This window comes from Salpingoeca rosetta (genome assembly GCF_000188695.1).
Source record: "Salpingoeca rosetta unplaced genomic scaffold supercont1.30, whole genome shotgun sequence".
NCBI classification, from domain to species: Eukaryota; class Choanoflagellata; order Craspedida; family Salpingoecidae; genus Salpingoeca; species Salpingoeca rosetta.
Window position 1 is genome coordinate 554,222 of NW_004754904.1, and position 11,041 is coordinate 565,262.

The 11,041-nt window shown below is 56.3% G+C and overlaps 2 protein-coding genes across 2 annotated transcripts in view; one reads left to right on the forward strand and one right to left on the reverse strand.

The window, feature by feature from the left end:
* The window catches only part of PTSG_12966 (uncharacterized protein), a 16,753-nt gene extending 11,778 nt beyond the window's left edge, over positions 1 to 4,975 (reverse strand). The window contains exons 1-12 of the mRNA XM_004989255.1: positions 4,743 to 4,975; positions 4,408 to 4,593; positions 3,908 to 4,109; positions 3,593 to 3,654; positions 3,298 to 3,408; positions 2,993 to 3,112; positions 2,655 to 2,735; positions 1,691 to 2,287; positions 1,303 to 1,390; positions 962 to 1,107; positions 566 to 688; positions 100 to 293 (exon numbers count right to left, since the gene is read on the reverse strand). Of these exons, the coding sequence (XP_004989312.1) occupies positions 100 to 293; positions 566 to 688; positions 962 to 1,107; positions 1,303 to 1,390; positions 1,691 to 2,287; positions 2,655 to 2,735; positions 2,993 to 3,112; positions 3,298 to 3,408; positions 3,593 to 3,654; positions 3,908 to 4,109; positions 4,408 to 4,593; positions 4,743 to 4,856 (2,024 nt within the window). The 5' untranslated portion in view covers positions 4,857 to 4,975. The remainder of the gene's footprint in view (positions 1 to 99; positions 294 to 565; positions 689 to 961; positions 1,108 to 1,302; positions 1,391 to 1,690; positions 2,288 to 2,654; positions 2,736 to 2,992; positions 3,113 to 3,297; positions 3,409 to 3,592; positions 3,655 to 3,907; positions 4,110 to 4,407; positions 4,594 to 4,742) is intronic.
* A 357-nt stretch (positions 4,976 to 5,332) lies between these two features.
* On the forward strand, positions 5,333 to 10,217 carry PTSG_09949 (uncharacterized protein; the record flags this gene model as incomplete). The annotated part of the gene is made up of 5 exons (XM_004989256.1): positions 5,333 to 6,166; positions 6,501 to 7,574; positions 7,878 to 8,622; positions 8,872 to 8,981; positions 9,318 to 10,217. 5 exons carry the CDS (start codon positions 5,333 to 5,335, stop codon positions 10,215 to 10,217), a joined length of 3,663 nt encoding a protein of 1,220 aa, XP_004989313.1.
* Between the last annotated feature and the right edge of the window lie 824 nt (positions 10,218 to 11,041).

An 11,041-nucleotide genomic window follows, 5' to 3' on the forward strand; every position in this document is an offset into this window, starting at 1 on the left:
TTGAAGGAGAGACCAGCCAACACAAACACAAGCAAAACCAAAACCTCAAATACATGCACACACGCACAACACATGCATGTGCGCAGGGAAGCAACGCACGTGACGGTGTCGCGCTGCTTGTTGATGTCGTCCTCACTGAGAGCGGTGTGGATGAAGCTGAGGCCAATGCGGCGCTTGGCTTGGTCTGTCTGCACGACGCGGCACTTGACAACCTGGCCCTCCTTGAAGTATGCGCTAGCGTCCTTGATCTTCTCCGTCGCGCTCAGCTCCTTCAGCGGCACCAGGCCCTTCACCTGTGATCACAGGCAGGACATAGGGGGACAGTGTGTGCGTGCGTGTGTGTGTGTGTGTTGCGGAGATTGGGGGGCACGCAACGCAGATGTGTGTGGCATGGAGATCAGAGTGGGTAAGCCATAGATGAATAAGATGCAGGGAATGTTGGGACCGTTGATCTGTTGTGAAGCACAAGAGAAGCACCACCCCTCGAGTCATTCCACGCACACAGACCCACACACGCACGCACACAGACCCACACACGCACGCACACACACACACACACACTGACGTTGTTGTAGAAGCGGACAATGCATCCAAAGGGGCGGATGGAGTCGATGAAGCCGTGGGCGAGCATGCCGCGACGGGCGCTGGCAGCAGATGCAATGACAGGCAGGTCGCTCTCAACCAGCGTCTGGGTGCAACAGAAACACGTTGGCGTAAGCATGTTGGCGTAAGCATGTTGGTGGAAGCATGCGGTGTATGCACGTTTGCGGGCGTGTGGAGGATGGTGGAAACGCAATAATACGGGCGGAGGAAACGCAGTGAAAGCTTGGGCAAAATGGAAATGGAGGCAAAGGAAGAAGGAATTGCTGAGCAGGGATGATGTGCATCGACAAACAACAAAGAACAAAAGAATAACGGCATCGTCTGAGAGTTGTGCTGCAAGATGTGTTTTGTTTCGCACCTTCTTGCAGGTGAAAGCGAGACGGCGCTTGCCCTTGCTGGTGACGATGTTGCTGAGAACGCGGCACTTGACTTTGGCGCCGGGGTGGAACTTGACTGCGGGCTTGCGCAGTGTCACGTCCGCAAAGTGCAGCGCGGGGACCAGGCCTTTCGTGTTGCCATGTGTGTGTGTGTGTGTGTGTGTGTGTGCGTGAGTGTGTGTGTGTTTGTGTGTGAGTGAAGAAATGTGCGAGACTGCAGTTGCGGAAAGGCACACAAACACACACGCACATAAAACACACACACACACACAAACACATAAACGCACACACACATGCATCATGCAGTGCGAGCATCCCTTACCCCTGATAGTGTCTGAGAGGCGAACGAGAGCACCATACTCCTCCAGCGACTCCACTGTCGCTTCCACCACCGCGCCCGCGGGAATGTCCTGAAGACACCGCAAGATGCATGTACGAGGTGTTGGGGTCAAGATGATGTATGTGTGAGGGAGCTGACACAACGGCCGCGGCGTAAACATCAATTCCAAGCACAACAAAGCAAACAGACAACGAACCACATTCTTACTCGCGCAAACTCACCCAAACAAGCACGAAATTTCGCACAAGCCTACCAATCCTCACACACTCACACACACACACATACACTTTCTCTCTCTCTGTCTCTTTCTCTCTCTCTCTCTCTCTCACACACACACACACACACAGAGTTGACTTCTGTGGGTACGCACCTCGTATCTGTAGTACGGGAGGTCGAGGACGCTCTTCTGGAGAGAGACGGCGACAATGTTGTCCATCGGATGAACAGAGATGATGCGTGCGCGGTGTACGCTGCCTGGTTTGAGCTTCTTCAGGCTGGCGTCAGACTTCTTGTCGCTGACGCGCGATGGCGCGACAAACCCTTGGCCAGCGGCGCCAAGGTCAAGGACAGCGCCGCCCCGCCCGTCTGTACGAAGCACCGTTGCAGTCTCCACGATGGCGCCCAGCGTGGCGCCGGTGCCAGCGGCACTGCCCCTCATGCTGATGTGCGCGGGGAGCAGCGAGAGGTTGAGGGAGGACGCGGCCGGGTTTGAGAAGATGATGCGAGCCGGCACCACGCTGCCCTCCGGATAGGCCGTCTTCAGCCTCTTCTGCACATCCCCACCAGAAACGTGTGGCAGGTGGTAGTAGTGCACGTTTGCATCAAAGCCGAGGGCGCTCGCAATGAGGCCCGAGCGGGTGTGGGCCTTCACTTTGGCGTCCACAAGGAGACCGGCGCGCAGCTGCTTCAATGTCACTTCTTCATCCGTCAGCTTGGTGGCGGCCACCTCAGATGGCGCCGCAATCACCTGCACCGCAGCGTGCCCCGGTTCCATGTGCGCGTGTGTTTGGGGGGGGGGATGAGAAATTCATGTGAGTTGTGCGTCCTACTACGTGTTGCACTATGGTACACATACACATGCAATATGACACATTCACAAAACCCTTACCACACACACACACACACAAACAAACAAACAAACAAACAAACAATCAACCAACGAAACAATCAACCAACCAAACAAACAAACACACGCACAAACACACGAACAAACAAACAATCAACCAACCAAACAATCAACCAACCAAATAAACACACACACGCACAAACACACAAACAAACAAACAATCACCCAACCAACCAACCAACCAAACAAACAAACAACCAAATCCCACCTTGGCTGCGCGGCCGCCCTTGACGGTGGTGGTGAGGGCGACGAGGAGCGGGTGGCCGGGGACCAGGGACTTCGTGCCCAGCTGAAGCAGCACAAGCACGACGGCGAGATGTGGCCGTAGCGACGGGTGAGTGAGGTATGTTTCAGGGCGAGCCAGCAAACATGAACGAGCACGGACTGGGTGCGTTGACACACTTGTGATCGTGTGCGTAGCAACAACAGCAATCACAAGTGCGCAGGCAGGGCACACGTTTGACGAAAACCAGTGACAGGGCATGCAGCCCACACTCAGCGTGGTGCAACTGCTTCCACCCGGCAAGCATATTCAGCTCTTGTTACCTTTTCGCAGAGGGGCTTTGCGTTGTTGGTGGAGAGAAAGCCTGTGGCGTGGCCCACGCCAAGGTCAAGCACATATCCGTGCTCCTCAATGCTCTTGACGCACGCAGCCACCACGCGGCCCTAAAACGGCCATCGCAAAGTCAACACAGGCAATCACGACACACAGGTTAACAGTGGCAATATGCGTGTTTTGTGTATCGAGGTGACTCCATGCATGTGCGCGCACACACACACACACACACAAAGTTACGCACGCCAAGCAATGCTCATCGGTTTCGTGCATGCAACATCATCACGGCACGCACCTTCACGAGGGCTGCGGTTTCGAGGCCTTTGTTGATGGCGGTGGGGTTGACGGTGAGGTTGATGATGGGGCGGTTGTTCTTGAGCTCGGTGGACTTCACCCGACACACAATCTGTAGGTGCACAGCGCAGCGCAGCACAGAGCATGGCAAGCATTGGTCAAAACGAGACACCAGACACGTATACACGCGCACGTGTTTGCGTCATTGTGCAAGAGATCAACCAGAAACACCCATGTCATTGACAGCACGATAGTTGTTCTTCCAACACAGTTGTTGGTGCACTATTTGCGCCCACCTGCTGTCCAACAGAGAAGAGGCGGCGGAAGGTGACAACTTCTTCCTTCTTGTCTTTCTTGTCTGTCAAATCACACAGAGCGATCATCAAGCAGCAGTGGGTTGTGAGTCAGAAAAACAAACGAAAACCATGGCAACGGTGCACACGCAGCAGCAGCAGCAGCAGCAGCCGTCGAAACGGGCCGCTGCTGACTGCAATGGGTGATCCCAACTGGTACCGCGGCAAGCAACAATAAGACAAGCGACGAAAAGACAAGCAAGAATAAGGCAAACAGAACAGCTGGCGCTCTCGATCGCAATGTCAGGTGTGCGATACCTTCGTCGTCATCATCATCGCTGTCACTGTCGCTGTCACTCTCATCCTCCTCCATGGCCTTGGACTTGAGAAAGTCGGTGTAGTATGGCGACACGTCGCTGAGGTGCAGCATGCCAAACAGCCCGTTGCCGAGCGCAATCTTGGCCTTGAAGTCCTGCAGCTCGTGAACAACGCCGACGACTGACGCTGTCTCCTTCAGGCGCTGTGGGTGACGGGGGTGAAAACAGCCGCCATTGTGTGAGGGGAACGTGTGGGATGAGGAGGTGAAGGAATGTAAGGTGTGCACACAACGATACCGGGTGGGATCGCCAATGGGCCAAGCACGCCAGGCAAGGCATCGTGGTGATAACCAGGCTGCCTGACGTCATGAGTCCAGATGCACACACGCACACCCACACACATACACCTTCTCACTCACGCTCACACACACGCACAAGTAAGCAACCAAAACAAGACAGAGAATTATATCGCAGAGTCGCATCGCGTATACACGTACGTACCTTGAAGGAGATGGGCGAGGCAACGGGTGGGGGAGTGTCATTCGCCTGCGTCTTGGCTGCCGCCTTTGTTGTCTTCTTCTTCTTGGAAGCATCGGCTTGCTTCTTTTTCTTCTTGTCTGTGTCCTTGCCCTTGGGAATGGTGATGGGCTTGCGGCCGAGTGCGCTGATGTCCGCACCAGCGCTCAGCTTAAAAGGCCAAGCAAGGTATGTGCAGCAGAGACAGCATGAGCAGCTATGGGAAAGTGGCAAACAGGTACATCCACGCCAACAAACAGTAGTTGTCGCAGACTGATCCACACATGGCTGGAAGCAAGCACGCGCACGCGCACGCGCACCTCTTTCTCGACGTCCTTCTTCGCTTGCTCGCGGATTTGACGCCGTTCGAGTGCAGAGAGCGCCTGAGCTCCCCCACGGGGGAAGCTTGGCTCATCTGGGATGATCGCCGACATCGTGGCTCGTGTGCGTGTGCGTGTGTGTGTTGGTCAGCGCGCGCGTGTGTGTGCGTGATGCGCAAGTCGGGTCTGGATGCAGCGTGCGTGCGTGTGCTGTTGTTCACCTTCCACAAAACACGTGGGTTAATGAAAAGTTGCCATATCTTCAAAGACCGTGGTTGTGTTGCCGCGGAAATTTCAAATTTCGGGAATCGAAGCAGACGAACAAGCACACACAGACACACAGACACACAAACATACAGACACAGACACACAGACACACAGACACATACACAGACACACAGACACACAGACACACAGACACACAGACACACAGACATACACAGACACATAGACACACACACGCACACAGACACATACACAGACACATAGACACACAACACACACACACACACACACACACACACAAACACACACACACACACACACACACAGACCGTTCACACATGGAAGACAACGGTGAACAAGGGATGATGGGGTCGCCCGGCACCCCAATGGGTGTGCTGCAGGCCGACTTCCAGCGCCTCATTGATCAGGCCTTGCTGTCACCGGTGGAGAGCACGCCGGGCACAGACGATGCCGCTTCCAGCAAAGCCAGCACGCCGCACCAGCAGCGATACGAGCCACAGCAACACCCTCAAATGCACAAGCGCGCGCTGCAGGGCTCCCCTGGCCTCTCGCCCGTCCGCTGGTCACAAGCCTCAATGCAAGTGTATGAGCTGGACACGCCGGCTGTGATGCGCACAGCAACAAAGCAGTCCACCTCCAGCAGCGTGGCCTCTGCCGTCTCGTATGAGCTTGATGCGGACGCAAGTACGTCCCAGATCTTCAACAGCTCAACGCACAGCGAAAACGCGGCCAAGAGCAATTCGTCGACCAACGACAGCTCTGATACCTCCAGCGATGAGTCTGTGGCACGCGTGTGGCTGACGGGAGACAAGGAGAACAGCCAGGCCAACGCATCGACCAATAATGACGCCGAGAACAACAGCGCTGTCTCTCGTCGCTTCATCACGCCCATCATCACGCCATCACCCAACTCCACACCCCCGGCCAGCGTGAAGCTGTGGCGCCACCCGTTTACACCGAGCACAGCCGCAACCCACCGCCAGCAACACAACAAAGAGAACGGCAACAACAGCTTCGAGTGTTACAGCGAGAACCACACACCCTCGTCAACAAACCAAGCATCTGACATGCCGCAAACCACACAGCGCAACGCACGTGGTCAGAAGCCATCCAGCAAGTCCCCATACACCAAGGTGCTCCAGCAAAACAACGGCAGACACGCTCACCGATCCCCACTGGTGAGACTGAGATATCTGCACATGTTATTTGGTCATGGTCTCGTCCTAGTCGGTGGTTTGGGTGTGTATGTGGACGCCTGTGAATGCGTGCGTGTGTGTTTTTGTGTGTTTGCGTGTGTGTGTTTCCGTGTGTGCGATGTGGGCGTGTCGGTATGTGGACATGAGTGTGCATGTATTGGTATGTGTGGATGAGCATGTTGTTTGTCCATGCCTGCATGTGCTCGTGTGTCCAACAACCACGCACACTTGAAGCGAAGTCCGTTCAGCATACCAAGCCGAGCGCAAACGTCATGTAAGCTCACAAACTGCCTGGGTTTGGTTGCACCTGTGGCAGAGCAACTGCACGACAGCACACAAGACAAGATTCGGCGATGACGAGGAGTACACTTCAACTCGCCCCAAGGGCAACGCAGCAATCGCCACCACCAGGAGCAGCAACAACAGCGATGACAAGAAAAAGGAGATGCCTGTGGGAGACAGTCTCCGTGACGAGAACGCAGCCGCAGCTGGAGTACCGCCCGTTCCTTGCCGCAGCAAGAAGCCAGCGCCAAAGCCACTTCCCAAGACTCCAAAAGTGTACGAGAAGGCGCGACAGTACAAGCGCGAGCGCGAGCAGAAGCAGCGAGTCGCAGAAGTGAAAGTCGACGACAAGTCTTCGCAGCAGCAGCAGAAGGAGGTTGACCAACAGGAACAACACAATGAAGAACAGCAACAGCAACAGCAACAGCAACAGCAGCAGGAGCAGCAGGAAGAGTGCGGTCCGGAACATGGCGGCGAGCAGATGCGACCACGACAGAGCAAGCGGCTTGTGAAGCAGGGTGCGCGTGTGCGGCTGTCGCTGCCAAATGCCAAACAGAAGCTGCGGGCCCCGCCACAGTCCGCACGTGGCATGCACCCGAACGCGCGGGTGACGTACCTTGGCGAGCCGTTTGGGACAGCAAGCCGCATTCTGCAATCGGCAAGCAAGAACTGCGCTGGCCGCAACTCGCCACGCACACGCAAGGAGGAGGAGCAACGCATGCTGAGGCAGCACCTGCGCAGTATGCGCCACTGCACGTTCGCCGAAAAGCTGCGAATCTTCCGCCAAGCAGAGCTGATGTATGGTGGCATGGCAAGCCAGATGTCCATGCGCAACGATGGAAGCATGGGCGACGATGAAGACGAGGTCGATGCAACCGAGCAGCCACAGCCTGTGTCGGCTGCACTGGGTGGGCTTCGAGGCTCTGTGGCCAGCAGAGGTGCACACAAGGCGGCGCGCACACCAGCACACTGGGCAGAGGAACATGACCTGCACAGCACGATCAACGACCTGTCTGAGCTGTTGGATGTGGACGAGCTCATTGCCCGCCACTCTGCGGACGGCAGTTACGTCAGCTCTGCCAGCTCCCAGACCTCTTCCAACCAATCGGTACGTAAGTGGTGTGGCGGTTTGCGTGAGAGAATGAGTTGAGGTGTAAGGTGCAGAGTTGCGCGTAGCTTCCGTAGGCTGTGTGCATGTGTGTATGGATGTGTGTGTGCGTGCGTGTGTGTGCGTGCGTGTGTGTGTGTAGATGTGCTTTCGTGTGCTTCTATGTGTGAGTGTGTCGCTTGCTATTGTTTGTTGAACGGTGTCGGTTTTGTTATTTGGTGTGGTGAGACATGCAGCGTCAGTTTTATCCTTTCATCTCACCTGTCTGTGTCTGCGTGTCATTGTCTCTTCACTCTTGTTCAGGGCGTGAGCGAGGGGCGCGAGGTGTTTGATGACATTGAGCGCCACTTCAACTCCGCCAACACGCTGGCCACCACTCTGATTGAGCGTCTTCGTATGCGTGCAAGCAACAACAGCAGCACCCTCCTCAGCGGCCTGCGCCAGCGGCTGGGCGACGCAGAGCAGCAGATTGATGCGCTGAAGAAGGACAAGGTGCGGCTGCAGCGGCAGGTCGACGACGCGTCAAACGAGAACAGGCGCGTGCGTGAGGACCTCGATTGCCTGCAGGCACAGCTGGTGAAGGCGCGCGAAGCGGCAGAGGCGTGCCGCGACAAACACGCCGAACATGTTCACGAGATGAAGCAGGAGTGGGAGGCTGAGCGCCGGCAGCTTGAGAAGCAGATTAAGCTTGCCAAGCGCGTGAGCGGCATCATGCTACCAGACCCACAGACTATGTCATCCACCACCACTACCACCAACACGACGGCTGCGACCACAACAGCGGCTACGACTGCGGGTGTGGAGTTGGCGGATGCGGCGACGCAGAGCAACACATCCACAGCCTCCACCGGTGGCCGTGTTGCTGCAAGCACAAACGACTCTGTCAGCAGCACGCGCAGCAACACCGAGTGCAGCCAGCAGGTGATTAGCGAGCAGATGGAGGAAATTGAGAACCTAACGCGGGACATGCGGGCGCTGCGTGAGAAGACAGAGGCTGAGTTGGGCGCTCTCCGACAAGAACTCGACGCCAAGTCCACCCTCGTTGCAGGTGCGGGGAGAGGTTGGGGGAGGCGGTGAATGGGGTGTGAAACTACGATTGCTCACCTTTGGTGTGATGAAGTTTGTGTGTGGGGGGGGGGGGGGGGGTCGGACTGCGTGTCGATGTTTGCCTGTTGATGTTTGCCTGTTTTGTTTCTGTTTTCGGTTTTGTTTTTGTCCTGTGCTGCATGCAAGGTTGTTTGGACTTGTTTCTCATCAACAAGTGTGGTCTGTGTCCGTATCCGTGCTCGCTGGGCAGAACTGCAAGGGCAAGTGGACGAAACCACACGTGAGCGCACGCGGGCAGAGGAGGACCTGGCGCAGCTCAAGAAGCACATGGCCACGCGCGATGAAGAGCATCAACAAGAGGTGAATGGGTGGTGCTGGGAACAGGGTATTTCCTGAAGGAATTGCACGTGTGTGTGTGTGTGTGCGGTCTCCAGCTTTCTTTGTGCCAAGCCTTGTCTTGATTGAAAACAGCACAAACATATTTCACCCACCGAAACTACGCACACACACACACACACACACACACACACACACACACACACACAACACGCCGTGTGGCTTGCAAACACGCTCATACGCTGTATTGCCACGGCCCACTCGTCCCCCCCCCTATCCGCTTGTTTCCCTCACTCCTCCTTTCCCTTGACTCTCGTTCTCCTATCCCTTTCGTTCCTCGTCCAATCACTGCAACATCAGATTGAGCGAACCCGGCAGGAGCACAACGCGAGGGAGACGGAGCTTGCAAGTCTGGTGACGGCGCTTGAAGAGGAGCTGATGGCCACCACGGAGCAGGTGCGCAAGGAGAAGGCGACGCTGATCCAGGCGCTGCGTGACAAGGACGGCGAGCGCCGCGAGGCTGTGCAGCAGGTCAGCTCTCTCAAGAAACAGGTGCAGTTGCTCATGGAGGAGCAGGAAGCGCGCGAGCGGGAGTATGCCGAGCGCGCGACCGCCGCTGCTGCCGCCGTTTCTGTTGACGACTCAGACACGGGCTCGTCAGGACCACCACATTCATCGTCATCATCGTCATTGCCTTCACCGCCGCCGGCCAGCAAGGCGACGCGCGCGCGCGGGCAGCCGGATGCGGGCAGTGGTGAGGAGCAGGACGCGGTGGTGAAGCAGACGCCAGCGTGGCGCAAGCAAGACGCCATGCTGGCACTCAACAGCACGGCGGCAGTTGCGAGCACACCCGCACCACACACAGCTGGTGTCGCTGGCAAGAAAGGGAAGAAGGGCAAGTGCAGAGGAAAGGGCAAGAAGGCGCGCAGCGACCAGCACAGCGTGAGCGCGATTGTTGGCGATGGCGGTGGTGTGGTTCCCATGACAGACCTGGCTGAGTACCGCAACCACCTCATGGACATGACGCAGCGCAACGCGTCCACCGTGTCCGCCCCTTGCTTCTACACCAACGACAGCATCGCTGACGACACACGGCTTGGCGGCGACAACGACGATGACGATGATGTCGGCGACGACATGAACGAGAGCGCGCACCACCCGAAAGTGTACATCAACCCGCGCATGCGTGAAGGGTTCTTCAAGCGCATGGGTCGGCGCCTTCGTAGGCGCAAGGACGGGCGCGGCTACCATCACATGTAGATGGCATGCACGTGCCTGAGTGTTTGCTCGTATTTGTTTGTCTGTTTGTTTGTTTGTTTGTTTGTGCTTGTGTGTTTGCTTTGTTTGTGTGTGTGTGTGTGTGTGCGCGCGTTCTTGTGTGAGTGTGTGAGTGTGTGGTGTGTGCATGAGTGCTTGTGGGTTTCTGGTTGTGGTCGTCTGCTTGCATGACGTTGATAGATCTCTGTTCTTGATGATGGTGTCTGCGTGGAAACAGAAAATAGCATGGGCGTTTGTTCATCCGTCGCCTTTGTTGCAGCTCACGCAGTGCGTTGCGATGTGTTGCGTTTGCTGTTGGCCGTTCTTGTGTACATTTGCTTGTGTTGTTGTGGCGGTGGAAACATGGAGTGTTGCTTGGTCTTATTCCTAACACGATGTTCTTGGTTCGCCACATGTGTCATTTGACGGTTCGCCGTCGCATGGCATGAATGGTGTTTATTTGCTTGTTGTCAAAGCAAGTACAAGAGCGAGAAACGAGGTCGGGTGCAACATCAATGTGTTGAGAACAGTGCGCAATGATGACAGCTGATGGCAAGTGGGTAACTCGGGACTAGCGGTGGCGGTAAACGTGAACAGCATCAAAACTAGTGAATTAGGCGTGCTATCTTGGGTGGGCGTGCTGGCGCATGTCGGAGAGCAGCCCTTGCACGGATTCCATCGCGTGTGGGAGTCCAAGGGTGCACGCACTTGCAACGCGGCGCAACAGCAGCTGGTGCTCCGACGTGCGCCTGTGTGTGTGTGTGTGTGTGTGTGTGTGTGTGTGTGTGTGTGTGTGTGTGTGTGTGTGTGTGTGTGTGTGCACGTGT